This window comes from Blennius ocellaris (genome assembly GCF_963422515.1).
Source record: "Blennius ocellaris genome assembly, chromosome: 9".
In the NCBI taxonomy this organism is placed as follows: domain Eukaryota; kingdom Metazoa; phylum Chordata; class Actinopteri; order Blenniiformes; family Blenniidae; genus Blennius; species Blennius ocellaris.
Window position 1 is genome coordinate 20,755,260 of NC_137658.1, and position 21,011 is coordinate 20,776,270.

Sequence of the window (21,011 nt, forward strand, 5' to 3'; positions counted from 1 at the left end):
TTAGGAAGTTTCCTAAAGGAGTTAGGGAAAGGTGTTAGGTTTCCGAGACGAGTTAAGGAAAGACGATCACGTTGTGACAGTCAGACCGCAATTTCACAAGGTGACACAATTCAATGGCGCTGCAGGTTAGCGACGTCGGCCGGGGAGAAAAATAAAACTACACATTTCTGAAAACTGACTACAAAAAACTTTCCCCATCTAACCACTTATATAATTTCAATTATTACGTTTGAATGTAAATGAAAGAGGCTGCCAGGCTACGAGGAACTAAAGTGAAATGGCTGCCAGGTGAATAAACAACAAATCAAACTGGGAATCGGCTGCACAAAAAGTTTATTTACCCTCTTCGTTTTACATCTTCTGCATAATAATCATAGTTGGGATCTGGGTTTTAGATTGTTTAAAGTTGTTCAAGGCAGACTGCTGCATTGGTAACTTAACATGACCTGCGTTGAGTCATGAGTTTCCCTGAACGCAAAGAACGGTGCGTTTCACATAGAACGAGAGTGTGGGAGTCCATGGATCCTGTGGACACGCATGTTTCACACGTTTGTCATTAAGTTTCAATACATTTTGATATTAATATCAAAATTTTGATATTAATATAAAAATGTATCCCATAAAATAAAGAAAAGGAAGCAGTGATTTTACGGAGCACATATTTTACTTTATTACAAAAATAAAATAAAATCCAAAATACAATACAATGAAACTCCAGATTGAGAGCGATGGTTCATTGTAGTGGCAACCTCTGTCCAGCAGGGGGAGGTGGGGGGCCTCTGGCCTCGAACCAGTCTTCACAACTTCACGTGCACCTGACAGACGAGACAGGACAGTGTTCATCACCACAACACACTTTTGTCACTCTTTGTCAGAAATCTGCAGTCAGAAAAAGCAGCGGGAGCCTCGGCCTTGGTGCAGATTCAGTTTTACCCGTTTCTCTGACAAGGAATCCACTGGACGGCTCAAGACGGCGTGTTTCAACAGACACTAGACATGTGCGACTTTGTAATCTGATCCTCTGCTGAGTGGGGAGCAGTCACCTTTCACACTCAATTCAGATTAGCATCCGATTTATCTGATCGCTGTAAACTTTCGTGTTTGTCGGCCACGGTTCCTCTAGTGACTGAGGAAACGGCCATGTTTGTCTTCAGCGTCTATTGGTTGTGACTCCAAGCAGCATTTGCTCCTATTATAGATGTGAAATGAAGCTTTTCTTCCTGCAGGCAGCAACAAGCCTGAGTTTTCATTAGCATCATCTTCTTGTACAATCAGAGTGTGTGAACACTTGTTGTCTGGATCGTTGTTGGAGCGGTGTGCGTTTGTGTTGTGATCCTGCTCCTCAGTGTGTTTCCACAACACCTCTCAGATCGGCTGACTCATGTTTACGAGACAGTCCCCCTGGCACCGCTTTAAAAACTCAAACTATACAAGACAATCAAGACAGTGAAACTAGAGAAGAAAAAAAACACACAAAAAAAGAGGAGCAAAGTCGAGTAGAAAATGAATTTTAAGAGCAGTGAAGCAGAGTTGAGTCCTTTTAAAGTAAATCGAAATCAGCGTTCTGCCCGAGCTGACGCATTAAAAAAAGAAAAAAGATTGAAGTCTGATTTTGAAACCCAAGTAAGGAAGTGAAGACGTTATCAGACACTAACCAGCCACAGCGATAAAAACACTAATCAGAGCGAGCGCAGCACCGACGTCGTTGACGTTTTGAATGTGTGATAGAGATTAAAAAAAAAAAAAAAAAGCTTGGGAGCGCCGTTCAGACCTCGCTCAGCAGAGCCCAGACGTCCGAGTCGGAGTGAACCACCAGGCGCAGCGCCGAGACGGGCCGCAGGGCCGCGTCCACCCGACCTTCGGCCACGCCGTTCTCAAACCGCCCTGAAACACAGAGCAACAGTCCTGAAGCCTCCAAACACTAAAACGCAGATTTGAGGATGCTGCATTTCATTTGACACAACTGAAAATCTAACCGTTAAAACTCAAATGGCTGGAAATTCTCCACCGTTTGAATTCTTTAATGTTTCAGAAAACACCAGTTGTTTTGTCAGCAACGAAACCGTTTATCATCTGTCGTTTCCACAATAATAAATAAATATCTATACATTCATGGATGGGTTTTTTTTATTTACAAACAATATTTACATACACACAGGTTGACGAGAGTTGAATATTTTTATGGATTGTGTTTAATGGTACATTCACAGATAATGAGGAATTTTGTTTCCTATTCTCAGTTGGGGGGGGGGGGGGAATATTGATGTTGTAAAACTTGTTTGACATCACTAATCACAACCGTGTCACGCTGTGATACACAGGACAGCGTTTCCGGTTAACCTGTCTAAATTATTTCCATGATGAGTGTCGCGATAAAAGTCGTCACCGTGTGCTCATTTCACACGCTCACCGACGATGACGAAGCCATTGTCCGATTCTTTTTGGTGGGAGGACTTCTGGTGTTTTGCTGATGCCTGAAAGAAAGAAACAGATAAAAGAGTGGCTTCTCATCATTGAGATACACGTTTTATCTGGATGTCCCGTGTTGACTTTACGGCAATGGTGTCTGCTCAGGTTATTATCTAATCGCTCATTCAACGGCATGCAAAGTAATAGCACTTCAAAGCACAGAGCATGGCGAGATCAGTATTGAGCTCTTATTGTGTTAGCGTCATTCCTCCCCCCTGCTCCCAAAATCTAAGTCAGAGGAAGTTCATTAGAATCACGTAAAGAAGCCCTCGATTTAAAATCTTAAGCACAAATTTAGCTAATTTAAACTAAAGTCCTGAATTATCGTACAATTCTTTGATTAGTTGATGCGATGCATTTTTACACAAAAGGAGAGCAGTTTACAAAAAAAAAAAAAAAAGCTAATTTGCAAACACCCAATTTATTCAACGATTTCAACAAAAAAAATGTAAACCTTCATAGCATCAAATGTCAGACGTGTGTGGGGCTCGTGCAACTCGTAATACGAGGGGATATCAAATATAGTGTCAACCATATTTAATATTTTATGTTTTTGTGTCAAATGTACTTGTCTGTTCACCGTTTCTGTTGACAAAGGGAGACTGTAAAACTAGATCTGAAGCTTCATTTGGCCTTCACTTATAAACACTTGATGCCACACGGCCCTTCAGCGCCTGTTGATCCGACGTGCCTACAGCGCCGCCATCTTGGGGAGGTCTCCCGCTCGCGCTAAACATATAGATTCAAGGCTAGATTATCCATAAAAACATTCGTAGCTCGCTTGCTCATCCACGTAGCAACACAAATATCACCTCGCTTTTAAAGCTGAGGAAAAGCTCTATCCCCTGGAAGATCCCCCCCCCCCCCCCAAATAATTTTCCCATGAGGTGGCGCTGAAGGCACGTCACCGGCGGCGCCTTGAGGCATCTCGCGTTTTATATTTATGAAGCCAGCAGCTATAATGTTAAACATGGAGCCAACACCGACCCACCCATACGTCCAGACCAAAGTCCAGATTAGAGTTTACGTTTCCATGGAAACCGCCAGCTCCCATCACCCACATTACAGTGATGTACTTGTTTTCATGAATGAGCCCAAAGTTCGTCAACATGAGACAGCTGATACTATCAGGATCTCACATGCTCCACGCCTTCACCTGCCCGAGATATCGACACCTGAAACACACACCTACACACACCTTACTCACGTTGCCCGGCAGGACTTCCACAGTCGTGTTGTAGAATTTATCTCCGCTGGTCTCGATACTACCACTTCGGAACAGAAACCTGCAGTAAGACACCAGAGTTGGGAGAAATTCAAGAAAATAAGAGTCCACGCCAGCGAAAGAGGATCTCTGATCAGCCAAAACTTGGAAATACAAAACATACAGAGCAACTTTTTCATGTAGATAAGCACTCAAGTAGTCAAACACATTTCAGTTCAGGGGCCATAATAACCTTTAAATGTAAACTTTTGGGGAACCATGACCCTGAAAGAAACACAAAAAATAACCAAGAAAAGACTAAATTCTCTCCTGCAAACATGGACTGGAAGCAAGTTTTCAATAAACCTCTCGACACTGAAAAAAACAAACCTTAAACAATCAACAAAAACTTTTAAGCAACTCACAAGTCCTTCTCTGAACTGAAAGTAATCTTAAAAATATAAAAAGGGTTTCTTTGCTGAAAACGTAATGCACCCACCTTACAAAAAATATCAAACTTCTGACAGTTCTCAAAAAAAAATAGGTACAATAAATTACAATAAGGTACAAAAAATGATTTACACTGGAATAAAAAAATGGACCCAAGATTAAAATATGAACCTTCACCAAAATAACAATAAAAAAATTTCGATAAATAATAGTTCTCTCCAATGCCAAAGCAAAATCCAAAAATCTTTAAATTGGAGTTCTCTATAAAAGCTTCTCTGAATGGAAAATAACCTTACAAAAACGGTTTGACAATAAAAAGGTTCTCTACATTTCGAATCTTCAAATCATTTTATAGAAATAAATCATCTCTGCAGAATCCAGCACAGCTCATCAACATGTTGGATTATATTCAGGATTATAAAGTCAGTTACTGTATATTCCCGCAATTATAATCTCAAGATTAAATATTAACCTATAAGAGTCATACAATGTTTGTTTTGTTATCTATTCTGAAATGTCAACCATTCAGGATCAGCGCACACACACACACACACACACACACTTTCCATTGAACAAAACCTGTCAATAAATAACCACACACACCTCAAACAATCCACTTCACACACGATGCTGATCCAGACTGTGTGTCTTAGTGGTCATAATACCTGAATTAACTCAGGGGCCCCACTGAAGTAGAATGTATTTATGATGATAGTAATAACATTTGAGCGTATTTATTATTATTAACAACAACACAGTTTATTTATATAGCACCTTTAACAGAGAAAAAGTGCTTTACATCATCAGTAGAAAAAAAATATAAAGGTAGAACTAAAATCAGTAAAAGTATATGTAGTAATAGTGAGATGCAGAGCGGCAGAACACCTATAAGCAAACAAATAAACAAACAATCAATCCAATAATAAAATCAAGCTGCTTCAAGTCAAACAAAGTCTGCACTTGGTTTGTGAGACTTGCCAGCAGCTTGTTGGTCACGCCTGAGCGCTCTGTTTGGGGCATAAGGGTGAAAGAGGTCGGCAAAATAAAAAGGTGTTCGACCACGCATGGCCTCAAACGTTAGCACCGGTATTTTCAAATGAAAAGAAACGCAACGAGGAGAAGTGAGAAGAGAGGATAGGACAGCAGTGACGTGTGATCTGGGGATATAGGATGTGGGAATGAATAACCAGCATACAGATGATATGACATCCCACTAAAACGGCTGATCATCTGACCCAGTGGCAACAAATGAAGTGAGAACAGCATTGGACCCAGGACAGGACCCTGTGGGACACCACAAGACCCGGGGGCGGTGTTGGACATGAACTGGCCCAACCAGTGTAAGACACAACCCGAGATAGCCACCAACTGCTTCAGCCTGTCCAGCAGAAAGTCAGAAGTAGAAATGCTCAACAAGTACCAATAATGAGCATTTCCCTTTAGCGAGAGCCGATTCTGCCGTTCAGACTAGAACGAGTCCTCCATGCTACGTACAAATACAGCTCAGATTGGAATGACACCACAGTAATCTTTGAAAATACTACCAATCAGTACAGATATTTCATTTAAAAAAAATAAAGTTAATTTGCGTTTTCAAACTGGTCACACATATTTTCTCCACAAATTATTTGAATTTGCTTCATTTGGCGCGCATGTGTGTGTGTGTGTGTGTGTGTGTGTCTGACCCGGTGGCGTGTACAGGTGGGGTGAAGTTGATTAGGATGTAGTCGCCGTGAACGGGCGTCAGCGCCCAGAAGAAGTCGTCGCCATTGTAGAGCCTCTGCAGGCTGTGCATCTGGTAATGCTTCAGGCTGCTGCTGAGCGTCGCCGCCGGGTTGCTGTGAGGCGTGTGCAGCGTCTGCTTCCCAAAGTCTTTATCCTGTGCGTACACACACACACTTTGCTTTAAAAACACTTTACTGACCAGATTAATAAATACAGTATAACAGAATTCCAATCATTTACATTTAAACACAATTCAAAGTGTTTTCAGGTTATTACTTGTTTTGCTTTGTTTTTTTTAAGCTTTACTATACGAGAAGCCGATCTGTGTCATTATTAATGATTAAGGTGCAGTGTCCACACTGACAGTCTATAATTGCTTTAGTGTTCTTACAAATATTTCAGCTATCTGTACGTTTTTACTTCCACGTACATCAGTACTTTTACCATCATGTCTGCACTATTTCTTCAGATACTCTTGAGACCTTGTGCTTGTGGAGATTATTGAGGTGAAACAGGTGCGAGAAGCAGAAGCGACATGATCCTGTGTTCTTGGTGACGCTGGTGAACACGAAAGAACTGGAAAGACATCAGAGTTTAAAGTCGATCCAGGGAGTTTCCCTCTCAATAGCTGTGATGCAGTGGATCATCAGTAATCTGATTAACAGTGCATCATGTATATTTGATTGGACCTGATTGAGTCTATGATGGGATTAGAGGAGGTGGAGAAACCCTCTTTATGATCAGATCAGAGTCGTCAGGTTCAGTCAGTCATATTTATTTTACGTTCTCGGCGAAAGCAACAGCATCCTTTCTGAGATTTCTCTGCTGCGGCCATTAATCAGCGCTGCTTGAACCTGCTGTCCTCTGAGCCGCCGAGCACAGTCACTCTGTCACTCTCAGAAACGTGTGACTTTGGGTCTGTCAAATGTCTTCCTGTCACAGTTTCGGTCTGAGTGTCTCTTGATGGCAAACGAAACTCGACTCACTGACACCTTTACTTTTTCCGACTTCCTCTGCAGGAAAGACCGACACTTTCTGCCGTTCAGGAATGTTTGGCCCTGAAAGAGTTTTGAAATGCACACGATTTTTCAGCCTGTTGTCGGGCTGGTTGATATGGCCTTTTATCAATATGTGGATATTCTGAGGCCATATCATGATATATCTCTCGACGCTTTGCCTGAGCCTGAAATCAGCACTTTAGATGCATGCAATCACGCTAGTATGAGGATTCTACGTCTGCACTGAAACATTCATGTTCATACTACATTAATATATGCTAATACTTAGGTTAGATGTAATCGGGGGGAAAAATCACAACAAAGCGAGTCTTGCCAGAACAGTATTTATTTGACAATTCATGAATCCACTAGTATGAGATCCTGAAGTGATGCGCAACCAAAACAGCCTCCTCACTTTTTTTTCCTGAACTTCATTGAAATGACCCCCAGCTCTTATTTTCTCTTCCTCATATTGTTGTTTTTGTTTTGTCTACGTTTAATTACTCATACCTGTTAAATGACAGCCGTGCTGTCCATACCAGTATTATAACTTTCTTGTACTTATACAACCCTAACCCTAACCCCAGGTTCGTGTGTGTGTGTGTGTGTCTGTGTGTGGGGAGGGGGGGGTTCTCAATAAAAAGATAATTAAAAAACTGTATTTATTAAACAGCACAATCATGAAATTGTCCTTTTCACCCCTTTCTTCTCACTTGAATAAACAACGCGGGCAGAGCTTTCTCTGCGAAATGTTTGCGACCAGTGTGACAAGTGTGTTGATGAGTTTTCTGAATCCGGACTTTTCAACCACGCTAACCGGGACCATGTCTTCTGCTATGTGGCGGGTTGCTGCGGACGTCATCTCCTTACGGTTTGACTATTTTTGTCGATGTGGAAAGGGAAGACGCCAGAGTCAAATGCATGAGCGCCGGCGTTTCAGACACTCTCCAATTTGTAGTGGAGGGTTTTTAAATGGTGATATCATTTCGTATGTGTTGCTGCCTTTTGTGGCGACGCGACTGCGGCATATTTTGAACAACACTGTTTGTTAAACATCTTCCTTCTTGAATCCAACATACCACGGATCCCATGCTCTTTTTCTTTGGAATCAACTTCTGACCGGTCGTGTCTGAAGTACTTGGAAAAACAGTTAAACATTTGCAACAGTGACTCGTTTCCATGAGAAGCTAACAGAGCTTTAAACCCCCCCCCCCCCCCCCCCCCCCAAAAAACAAAAAACAAAACTGCTCTTCACTACTTCCTGGTGAAGCCGGATGTGGGGGTCATAGGCTCTCACCTTGAGGCGCTGCACCTTCCCGGGCAGGGAGGAGTGAAGGCCCACGTGCTGGAAGAGCGAAGGTTTGAACCTTCGCTTCATCGACTCCTTCTGCTTCGCACAGTCTTTCTGGAAGAAGTCCAAGTTTATGAGGACAGGGGAACCAGAACATCTGCTTTATTACCACATGTTGACAGATCTCAAGCAGTTACTACTGAAAAACTGGAATCTGGTGAAGGAAATTCAAAGAAAAGTTTGTGTAAAATATTGTCTGGTGATTGAGGTTGCTAGTGCGTCGTCAAAATTTGTTTGTCTAATTTAAACAAATAAAACCCACAAGACAGACACAGGGACAAGGTTGAAGTCAGACACAGTGTGGCTGCTGCCTGTGTCTCATCACAAAGGCCACAAAGGTTTACGCAACAAAAAATCCTGAAATGGGAAAACATCTGTAGTGTTTTGGGTGTTTGTTTACACAACAATGGTGCTCAGAGCCACCAAAAATAAAAATGTCACGACTCCCAGTCCCATATTCTCCTGGACTTTGGTATTTTTACAGTTGACAGTCACTGAAATAACAATCCGACTTGGTCGTTGGTCGTGTTTATAAGTTCTGTCCTCATTTTCAGCTCTTCCCATATTGTTCTGTCCCAGCCCTCCTGTCCAGGTGTTTCTACGCCTCTCCTTCCACCTTGGACTTACTGCGTCTTTCTCTGGGTTGCAGACTTTGACCCACAGGATGTGATCCAGCAGCCAGTCGATGGGCTTGTCTCTGTGGAACATGAGGAAGAACTCTGCGATCATGGGGAGGTCACGTGTGCGAAACATCTTGCCTGGAAAGCCACAACAGAGCGAGGTTGTTATCTGGGCTACAGGGAGGCACTCGTCTTCATGAGGGTGTTTACTGCGTCACGTGCACACCTATAAACCCGAGCAGGGAGAACTCCAGGAAGAGCCACTGCTTGGACTCCTCCTGGCCCACGTAAGTCTTCATGCTGGTGTAGTAGTTGGCCTTCGCCAGGACGTCGTCTTCCAACTGGGAGACGGACAAGAAACAGCCATCAAATCACATTGCATGTCTGCCCAGATGTTTCAAACAACGATGAGCTCACATGGACGATGCCAATGCCAGAAAATTGTCTGAGACAATGTGCAAAATGCGAGAGATCAAGACACCACATTTCATCAAAACTCACGAGACAAGACAGGTGGGGAAATGTTTAGCAGCCATTGAATAGTAGAACTGAATGAGATGTGTCAAAAACCTTTTGTAACCTGGCTTTAATAGATTATAAAGCTTTAAATAATCAAATTCTAGATTTTTGCAAGTTACACAACATACATGTGGCATTCTGTGACTTTAAGTCCTTCAAAATACCATTTAAGCCTGTAACATATTTCACACAATGACTAAATTGACAGAATGGATACAAATAGGTGGAAGCTACTTAAGAGCACAGAATACATATCATGTACATAATATAACTATATACAAGGACATGATATGTATTTTATTGGGAATTTATTGGAATAGCGTTACCTCAGGATATTTCAATACATCAATACCCCCCTGTGTCATTTAGACATTTGATTTGCACACATTTTGCCATTTAAAGCTCACCAAGTCTTAAAATTTGACAAATTTCTCTCTGGATTCATGTAAAACGATGCTATAGAGTACTACCACTATACTAGAAATTGTAATATTGCCACAAAATCTTGTTGAATGTCCTTCCCTGAAAGCATTCAGGAAAACGATGAGGTCACCCCCACCACTCGTGTGTACAGGGCCTCAGTGGGTTTGCTCTTTGTGAGTGACGTATTCTATATGACTGACAATGTTTATTCACACAGACGTTAAAAGGGGTGAAAGGTTAAGCGGCATCTGAGGCTTCATGGTCGAATTGCATGTCAGAGGAACTGATAACAGCACCTTGGAAAAAAACAAGCTGCCAGAAGCTGGAGAGGGCCGGGCCCCTGACAGACAACAGGCTGAGATTATTAGTCGACATCAGACACCTGCCTGAACATAATAGGTCCCTTTGTCCTGAGCGTAGAGCATGAGGAAACTGAAGTCCAGATTCTGCTTTGTTCGCCACCTGTATAACAAAAGAAACGCGCCATCACCCAAAGTCTGTTCTGATGAGAACCGATTAACACACCAGACGATGGGAACCGCCAGCAAACGCATCACGTCTCTTAAAAATCCAAAGTGTAGGAACGTTAGAAGTGAACGCCACACTGGGAGGATGTGAAGGTGGGTGGGATTCGTACTTGACTCTCTCCTTGGTGTCACCGAAGGTCTCCCTGACGGCGGAGAAGTTGGGGTAGTAATACTGGGAGGGGGAGACCACCTCCAGCAGTCCAGACTGCGCCTCCTGGGGAAAACTGCCGAAGGAGAAGAAGAGCAGGTTATTAAAAAACACACGAAACAATCACAGAAACATCTATCATAAGCTCCTCTGCTCATATTATTTCTATGCTGGATGTGTAGAGCGAGTTCGATGTTTGTGGAGATACCTGGAATAGCGTGATGTGTGGGGTTTTCTGACGAGAGGACGCAATACTTTTTGGGACGCCAAATATCAATATAGGAAAAATGCAAAGTGAAGTTGATCCAATGAAAAAGAGAACAAGAGAGAGAATGCGAGAGGTCTTAAAGTATCAATCACTCACTGGGGAAAGAAACAGATTTTCCAACAGAGTCCAAGAAAGGCGTTTGTGTACTTCCACTCCTGCTTATTTGTGTATTTTACTCATTAAGTGGCACAGCGGCCCCAAAGAATCAGCACAATGAAGTGAACATGAAAGGTATGACACAAAACCACAAAAACTGAAAAAGCCAGAAATAGATATATGTACATATGTATGTATCCACAAAGCCAAAAGAAATAAAACAGAGAAAACTATGTACAAAATAAAGAATATTCCAAAATACGCAAAAAAAACCCCACGAGATAAACAAAGATAAAATAAAAACAAATCCACAAAATCTCAAGAAATAAAAGTAACAAAACACAAAACAAAAATGCCACAAAACCCCCAAAAGCCACAAAAATGTTTGAAGTAGTCCACAAAGCAAAAAAAAAAAAAAAATCCAGCTAATATTTACACAAAGGAGCAAACGCAACCAAATCTAAATGCGGACGATGCCGTTCTGCAGCATCAGTCATAAATATCTTTTAGGGCCTCTTTACATGATAAAGTATTGTTTTTATGTTTCATTTCAGAAAAGTTTCACGTTTATCTGGCAGCATTTTGAAAACACTATAAACATTAGCAATGGGAGAACACAGACATTCGTACGGTCAGACTATAGGTTTGGATTGTTATTACAGTGAGTGTCAACCATTAAACCACCGAGTCCAGGAGAAGATGGACTGGAAGTCATGACACTGGAGGAAACCTTGTTATTGTCCATGTACTGAGCATGTGCAGAACAACTGCTCACTCCGGCTGTGGTGCACAGGACCAGTCGAAGCGTTTGAGAAAAGCTGCGTTTTCCCCGTTACCACAGAGGCAGATTCAGCGTTTTCCACTTTGGGAGCCGCTTTCACAAAAGTTGCTTTGTCAGCCACTGAGAGCACTGTTGTCGTGTAAACAGACATCCAAAACACAACGACAGTCGACCGTTTTCACTTGAAAACGTTGCGGTGTGAACGGGGCCTCAGCTCGTTTCAATGACAAACTTTTGGGGAGAAGGAGATCTTGAACCGTTCCTTCAGAGTGAAAACTTGAGACTTTCTGTTGCGTAACAGAGAAAGGAAGCCAAGGTGAAAGACTCCAGAGAATTCTGGGGCATGGTAACTAAAAGGAGAAGCAGATCCTCAGTAAATCAGGGCCCTTGGGAACTAGAATTACCTACTCGCAGACAAGAAACGTACATCTGACCCACATAAGAGAAGCAGGGAGAATCACGCAGTCACTGTCCTAAAGTATCACCTGAGGCCCATGCCTTTGCACTAACTGTTCTCCAGGAGCAGGACCGAGCCACACCGGGTCAATGTGATCTCTCGGTTAGACAAACGGATGGCCTGGAAATACCAAAAGCTCTTTCAACACTCCCTGCATTGTTTTCTGATGAACCACTGCAGTTTCTGTCAAACAGAGATGAGGTACTTCACCACGCTTTAACATATACATTTTAAAAGAGAAACTGCTGCTTCATTGAGTTGATTTACATTGAATAGCAACTCTTCCTTGAATGAAAAGAAAAGCACAAATTCAGATGTGTTAGGATAAAGAATGTAGCATGAAATCAGGAAGGAGCAGGTGCAGCGCTTCTGCTTTCTGTCTGGATGATGGGTGTGTGTAAAGATCATATTTACACTGAATATAAACACGCCAGCTCTTCATTGTTTAAATGGTCTTTGTTGTTGGTCATATGCAGCCATTTTAAACCCTTTGATGTGAACGCACGGCCTCCTGTTTGATCTGGTTTTATAAACGAGACAATCCAAACAGTACCCTGAAGACATTAATGCCTCACCGCCAAGAAGAGCAGTGACGCAGACGTTATGGTTTCATGACGAGAGATTCAAACCGTGTTCAGGCGTGACAGAGGAGGCTCAGAGGAAGGAGTGTGGTTTTCCGCCGAAAAACCACAATGATTGGATTCCTGTTTCTCTAGCAACCAGGTTTGTTAAAGTTTGCAAAGTTATGTGGTCACATGTGACATGAACCTGCTGCAACAAAGTAACTTAAACCCGACGGGTCCGTGTGTAGGCCCCTTGAGTCGGAAAGAAAGGGGTTGGAAACATGAGAAAACAGCAGCGACGTAAGAGTGAAAGTCCCTGCCGGAGGCGGCGGGCGGCCACTCACTTCGTCCTGATGGAGTCTGCGACGACGCCCACGTAGTCCGCGTCCGTCTGCATGGCGAGAGACACAGTTTGTCAACATGAGCTGGTGGACAGTTGTTGCACAACAACAAACAAGACAATGTACGAGGGGCATCGTGCTTGACGAGTTTGTTTTTCCACATGCATGAATGGAGAACAAATAACCAGCTCACGCTTTCAAATTAAGGTGTGTCTAAGTCAAGTCAGGAATCTCAATTCCGGACCACAGAGCGCCATTGTGACGGGAATTATACGAGTCAGGGCCGAGGCGTCACGGACAGTCGTGACCTGTAATCATGCTGTACAAGTAATGGCATGAACCGGTGGCGGAACATCAATATTGTTCCTCGCTGATAGGCGCCAATGCGCCGGCGTGCCACGTCCAGGGCGTGAAACAAGCTAGGTCTGCTACTCGGTATATCTATGACTCCACACACACCCCAGGTATTCTACCATCAGCACTATAGGAGAAAAAAAAAAAAAGGCAGTTCATAATGTTCAAAAGGAGCCTCAAGGTCAGGTGAGTCTGCTGGAGAGCATTCCGTCATTTGCATAGGCGTGTGGCCGCACGGTGCGGCAGTGGTTAGCGCTCTTGCCTCATAGCAAGGCGGTCATGGGCTCACACACAGCCCGGGGCCTTTCTGTTGTGGAGTTTGCACGATCTTCCCGCGCGCGTTTTCCTCCGGCACTCCGGTCCCCGCCTGAACGCGGCGCTATATGGCCGCCTCCCGATGGGTGAAGTCGGTGAGGAAATGTCCACGAGGTTGAACGCCAACGCATTTATTGGTGCACGGCGTGCGTCAGTCACCTCTGCCACGAACACGATGATGAGCACATCTCTGCGTTGTGGAGCAGTCAGACCGTACAGCAGAGAGCCCAGGGTGTTCACCAGGTAGCTCTCCTTCGCCCGCTTCACTGTGGGAACTCCCAGCACTATGGACACTGAGGACGCACACACGCACACCTTGGTTACGTTATCAGCATAGAACGGCGGCTGCGGCTGGCTCACACATGAAGTGATGAGCACAGATGCTACCACAGTTAATCTGAGGTGAGGACCGTCTATCCTGTGATTGGGCCATACTTTGATGTACTCACACCGGTGGAGCCACATTAATGCTACTTCTGAAACGAGGCGTGTTCAGGACAAAGCAGGTCGGAGGACTTTGGCTTCTCCTTCTGATAAACACATGTGGTTGATAAAGTAGACAGTTGGAGCTGCTTCAGGCCTACCTAGAACACTTTCAGGTTTTTTTTTTCGAATCGTCCAGCAGAAACAGAGTCTCCACACCCAAGTCTGGTTCTGCTGGCTCCTCTTCACAGTCATTAAGTTGTTTGCTTACTCTGTAAACATCTCATGAATGTTCTGTTGTACCTGTAACAGTCTACATAAACAGAACTGAAAAAAAGAATGCGACATGATCAGGAGGAACCGTTGGCATGAAAACAGTTGGTCAGGATCTGAGATCTTCTTGTCCACTTTTTCCACTTACACAAATAGAGGAGTGGTCACACTGGAACGGGTTTTGTTGCCACATAATAGGTTCAAATAACTTCATTCTGCACGGTGTGTACCTGTGCCAACCTTTTCTTGATACATAAATGTGCCCACACGACAGTTAAAGGGAAGAGAACATTGACATTTTAGAATGTTTTCTTTGAAATAAACCTGTCAAATGAAACCGTCAGGTCTCGTTCACACTACAGCGATATGATGCACATCTGACCTGCTTTGTGGCCGTGTGAAAGCTCCAGTTTGGATTGTTTTCCACATCAGACCTCCATCATAAGTGGTACCAATTCAGATATTTTTCTATATGCAACGTATTTGTCATTGACATGTGACTGACGTCATGGACAAACGCCGGTGCAAGTGTCTGTATTTTCTTTTGGCTCTAATTTAACAACCACTTGGAAATTGATCAACACGCTGGCCTGTGTTGCCAGATAAGGCGATGATCCTTCAGTTGGGGAGCCAAATTCTCTTACCTTTTAACTGTGCATTTGTGGAGCACATAGTGTGTTCTTTATTGCACATATCACAGCTTTACGGTTTGAACATGACCCCTGCAGAGGCTGGTTTTTTTTATTTTTATTTTTTTATGTAGGTGTGCGATTATATTTGCTGTTGTTCGGGCTGTAAACGGTGAGTCACATCTGGCGACCATGCTGACCAAGTCAACAGCGTCTTCTGCACATAGAGGCAGTGTTTAGAAAAATCTAAATTGAGCATCAAGACCTGTAGCTTTAGACTATGAGTTGTACTTTGTAACACATTAAAACACATCATCAAGATTGCAGTTTCATCCGTCTTCAAAGCAGGAGAGGGCTTTGAAAGTGAAGCTGAGGGCGTTTGTCTCCGTACCTCCGCGGCGTCCCTGTCCCAGCACCACGTTGGGCACCAGGCTGCCCGGATGCTCCCGGAGGTGTGGCATGTACAGGTGAATGTTGGACTGGATGAAGGTTTTCTGCTTTCCTGCACGGACCAAAACAGTTACATGTAGCAGAAGCGAGTGTTTTTCTAAATACGCAAAACAAATATGGAAGTAAACCACACTGAAGGAGCCTGAAGGGGATCCTCAGATATGGACCTCAATCCAGACATCAAATAATTCATACAGTCATTCAATGTCAATCTCTTACATCTTTGGCGTTTTTGATTCCATATGAATCCGTTTTTCATTTACGTACTTTGAAGCAATTCTAACCAGACACACCCGGTCCGTGTTGGTTTTTATGGTTTGAACTTCTGACTTCCAGTTTGTTGGCACCATTTTCTGTGAAATATTTAACGCACCATCTGATTGGTCAACTACCACAGGCGTTATAATTCTTGGCGACAAAGGTCCAACAAGGCTCTGCAAAAGATCCTCGAGAGTTTCTGGTCCATAACTTCCCACACGAGCTGCAGGTCTGCGGTCTGAACATCCATGATGTCAATCTCCTGTTCCTCCATTTCTCAACGTTGGACTGAGATCCGTGACTGTGGGGGGGTCTTTGGGAGTCCAGAGAACTTCTCATCATGTTCCAGAAACCAGCTTAAAATGGGAGGCTCTTAAGTTTAGCTGGACGTCTCCATCTGAAGAGATCAACTCAGGTAGGCTGTGGAGTTTCAAGCTGATCAGTTGACAATAAATAAAAAGACTCCTTCAGCAGCAGCTGGACTGTTGCTACCAGGCAGGATGTTCCTCCAACCAGCCCGTCCACTGACTTCTGAACTCTCTTGGTTCCAGCTGCTCACTTGGAGAGCTCCCGCTTCTCAACCATGGAGGTTCAAAGATCGGCCTTCATCGCGGTGCTCACTTCCAAACGCACCGAGCTGCTGACATGACTCAGCTTTCAAGTATTTTGATTAGTAATTGAACCTAATAAACTGGCCAGTGAGTGTGTGTTTTCATGCAAGTAAACGGAACCCGTGACCTTTACAACAAGAAGAAAACTATGATGAGCTGAAGTTTTTTTTAGTAAATTATATTGTTACTCACTTCCACTTGTGCATGTATAACTGCTGTTAGATGCAACGCTTCCCTTTTTTGTTATATATTGAAGTTCATTACGTGCAAAAAGATGGCCGTTTTCCATCCAGTAATATTTGTTTTCCAGGGGAAAAATAATTCCATACGTGCCTGAGGGGACGCCGGGGTGCGAGCTATTGGAGGAAGAAAAAGAGGAGGAAGAGGAGTCCTTCATCTGTTCCAGGATGCTGCTGAGGTCCCGGTTGACCTGGACCCCCAGCTCCTCGGCCACCAGCAGGCGCTTGTGCAGAGTCTGCAGCTCCGAGACACTCTGAGGACCTGGACACATGGGGGGTGGGGGGGGGGGGGTATCAACTCTGACATCGTGGTGTGCTCTCAGACTCTCTCAAAGCTCTTTCACTGTCAGACCCTCCCTCTGATGTTTAAACTCAGTTATTTCGTGACCTTTGAAAGCAGCGTCAGTCGTCCATCACCCTTACATTCGTTTACCTGGACATGGCAGCTGGAGGACTTCAGCACCACATGTCCGTCATCTCTGAAGTGAGTCAGCCGTCATGTGCAACCACACCTGCTCCCGTCTTCCATAGCAGAAGTGAGCATTAACACGAGCATTAGCACCTGCAGTGATCTCTGTACACCCGCCAGAGTAGTCAACGTTACTGAACTCACTCACTTCCCACCACCTTCACACTTTTGTATCATCTCTCTGAGCAGGACGTCCTTTAAAGTCATGAGAAATGTATTCAGAGCATCAGAAGTGAAGCGCGGATACACACACTTCCTTTATTTTGAAAGTTAAAGTCAGATCAATGGCCCCTTTTACTGTATGAGGTCATGTACCTGCTACACTTTGTTTGATTATCATTACATTCAGGTGTAGAAATGTGAACACTTCACTATATATTTTGCAGTGCAGTTATATTATATAGTAGAGTTACAATTATAGTTTTCCACAGAAAGATGTTTTTATTTTCGAATATAACTAGTTTTCTTGCGTGTAAGTTCCACATTACATGTCCTCTCAGTGGATTATGTTTTATTAAACTTTCTAAACATGTTTTTTTTTACTTTTTTTTAGTTTTAAGTATTTTCAACACACTAAACTTTCACATCTTTCAGAACCAGAGTGAAAATAATTCAACTTCCGTCATTTTAAAATCATCATCTCATCTCAATTAGATCTATCACACCACACTTAAGAAATAAGTGGAAAATATATTTGAGGTATATTTTATATACATTTAGAGTCCTTGCTTCCTGGTTGTTACCCGATCCGTTACGCTGGGGAACTTTTACTTTCAGGAAACATGTCAGGACAACAGCCCATGCAAAAAAACACAAATGTGAAGAGTGTGTGTGTGTGTGTGTGTAAAGAAGCTGACATTTGCAGGCAGTGTGTAAAAACAGCCTGGGGCTGAAAGTCAAGGACATGAAACCTGACAAACAAACAAACAAACAAAATCAACCTCTGAAGATTTATCTTCACAGGTTCCACCGAGAAAGGAACTAATCAGAAATCAACAAACTCAAATACTTAAAGGTGGAAAAGTCACACATTGAAAAACAACACCAGGATAAGTCTTTTCATTGTTAAGAAATGAGAACAAAAAGATTAAAAATGGCTCACAATTTCATAAAAAGGCTTTAAAGTGATTTAAAATACAAAATTCAAGAACTTTCATCAAAGTCTTTCAATGAGATCACAAGTAACGGTTGATAAAGTGCTTTAACCTGGCGAGATATTCAGAGATTACTTCATGTGTAAGGGGTAAAATCTGAATTCTACATTACATTTATGCTCTTAATTTCTAATCATTCTCACCAGCTTTATTTTGATCTTGATTAGTTTTTAGTGTGAACATTTCACATCTCATCGGATCATTTTCTCTTCATTCCAACTTCATGAAAACTTTAACGCAAAATTAACATTTCCGACATTTAAATCTCAATATTTTGTTTACATTTTGAGTTTTTCATTGATTCTCAACGGTCCACATTATTTCACCTGATGCTCCACTAACGTTATCTGCACTTTCAGTTATTTCACTCCACAGTCAGATTTCAACTTTGATCTCCACATTTGAGCTCATCGGTTTTCATTCAACACTTAGGATGACATTTTGCGGCCAGCTCGTTCACTTTCCTCCGCAATGCGAGTTTCCTGAACATCAAGAATATTTGTTGAATAGCAGCATACATATAAAGAATTATGTCGACTGTCCCACTGCAGAGGAGATGTTAAAAGCGATTGTAGAAAAGCTTGTCAGTTCGCTGCTCCTCTAATAATCAGCCGTCAGGTTCGGAGTCACTGATCAATAATTCAGCTGGACACTTTCTGACCGACTCGCCTGAAATCCACCGCAACACTAATTAGATGCAGCCGCTGGGGATCACTGCCAAGAGGAGCAGCGTCAAGTCACCCCCAAGTTATCCATCACAGTCACATTTACCCCTAACTTATCCAGAAGTTACACCCAAGTTACCCATCACAGTCACAGTTACCCCTAAACTTATCCAGAAGTCACCCCCAAGTTACCACTCATTCAACCTCAGTCAGTTACCCTCCTGAGTCACAGTTGCCCCTTCCGGGTGTAATTTTGTTGAACAAGTTGAACACGTTCTTCTCCTTCATGAGCGCGGAAACCATTTGAAGAAGAAGTAAAAGCGGGTGCACGCGCCGCTCACCTCCATCCTCCTGCAGTGACGTGATCCAGGTGATCGAGAGGAAGCAGCAGAGAGCCAACAGCAATACTCCGCACCTGACGGGGTGCAGCCTCATCTCATGTCCGCGCACAATCACGCAGAGTCCCGCACAGTACCGGCAGACCTGCCCGGAGCCGGAGGACGGCAGGTGTCTGTGCGCGCGGTGCGCGGCTCAGGTGAGTCGGAACGCACGTGGACGCTCATTGGCTGCCGGCGGCTGTGACATAATAATAATAATAATAAAAAAAACAAAACCATAGAAGGAAAAGAGAGCGTGATCTTTCAATTAGTTCCGCGCGTGGACCTCAGGTGAGGCAACATGGAGCAGGAAGAGGGGAGGGGCTCCACCTGCTGGTGGAGGAGGGAAATGCAGCTGCCGCTTTGACTGAAAATTCATTGTTCAATATAGCAGAAAATTTATTAAATCGAAATTGATTATTTTCAGGCTCAGTTTAGGTTCTCTGATCAACCCACACTTGCAAATTTGTACTTGTCCGACTTTCAAAAAAAAAGTTTGATGCTGTATGAATTGTATTATTTTCTAACATTAAATAAAGTAACGATTTTTCGAACAAAACCAGCCAAATCTAATGTAAAATGAACGAGTCCACTGACAATTTATATATAGTTATGTGTCAGTGACCGTTCGTCTGGGGATGTAGCTCAGTGGTAGAGCGCATGCTTTGCATGTATGAGGCCCCGGGTTCAATCCCCGGCATCTCCACTTCTATTTTTTTTTCTTTCGTTTATTCGCTCTCACCTTTCCGGGACAATTTTGTTGCCCTGAATTTATACGACATAAACGTTTTAAACCAATATACACAAACATATTCCATAAACAACATATTCATGTTTGATGACGTATGGAGTTAAATCCTCATGTTGACTTCCGGTCAAATCTGACACGCACACACGCACACACACGCACACTGTGTCTGAAGAATGTCACAATATGATTCTTCTGAATATTTCTTATATTGAAATTATTCAAGAAATTATGTTTTTAAAAAAACACTGGAAATCAAGAAAGATCTCATAAAAATAGAGAAGATAGAAGTTTAAAGTTGTAATGTTCACAAGAAGATACGTGTTTGAAAACATTTATTACAGAGAGTATTGATCATTTATGTCTATTACACTATTTATGTTGAATATTACTGGACTGGGAAAACAAAATGGTTTCTCATGAAAGGAAGAAAACATTCTACCAACAAGACAGAGCTCAACTCCTTTCATCTCATGTGACGTAGATTATTTAAAATATTTAACATCTTCTCAATGAAGAAAAAAGTGATGGAAAAATCCATTAATTAAACAGGTCCTTAAACCTAGACCTGTGTTTATTCTAATGATTTGAATTCTATAAAATGAATCAGACTTTAAACTTAAATTAGACACTTTAAAATACACCTGATTATTTTTAATGTTATTTTTTAGATATAACCAAGACTCTGTAAACTCCACCTGGATATATTAAGAAACCGAGAATCTTTCCATCATATATTATTTATATACAGATGGAAAAACAACAACAATGCGAAAAGTGCTTCACAGACATTTGTAGTTATTCCACAAACAGACCTGGACTCATTTAAACTACCCTGGGATATTTATTCTTAAATCATTTAACTCAATCCAGATCATAATAACCTAAACTGTTTCGCTAGATCCTTCGTGTGGGTAGATTTCTCAAAGGGTTTAGTGAAAACTGCTTCAGAAAGTTTGGGTTCCACGGTTAAAGAAGTAATATAATACATCTTTTCAACCACTTCACATGGTCTTGTTGGTCCAAAAACATTGAATTGAAAGTTTATTGCCCCAAATCCATCTTGTCCTTGATTTTCCTCCATTTGAATATTGGATCATAGGAGC

At 42.6% G+C, this 21,011-nt stretch overlaps 1 protein-coding gene across 1 annotated transcript; it reads right to left on the reverse strand.

The window, feature by feature from the left end:
* Positions 1-720: 720 nt before the first annotated feature.
* Positions 721-19,215, reverse strand: LOC308134146 (alpha-1,3-mannosyl-glycoprotein 4-beta-N-acetylglucosaminyltransferase B; the record flags this gene model as incomplete). Its single annotated transcript, XM_080501776.1, has 15 exons — positions 721-815; positions 1,772-1,884; positions 2,411-2,474; positions 3,668-3,755; positions 5,809-6,002; positions 8,144-8,251; positions 8,825-8,955; positions 9,044-9,158; positions 10,146-10,221; positions 10,397-10,510; positions 12,944-12,990; positions 13,769-13,902; positions 15,326-15,436; positions 16,587-16,754; positions 19,122-19,215. 15 exons carry the CDS (start codon positions 19,213-19,215, stop codon positions 798-800), a joined length of 1,575 nt encoding a protein of 524 aa, XP_080357902.1. The 3' UTR covers positions 721-797.
* Between the last annotated feature and the right edge of the window lie 1,796 nt (positions 19,216-21,011).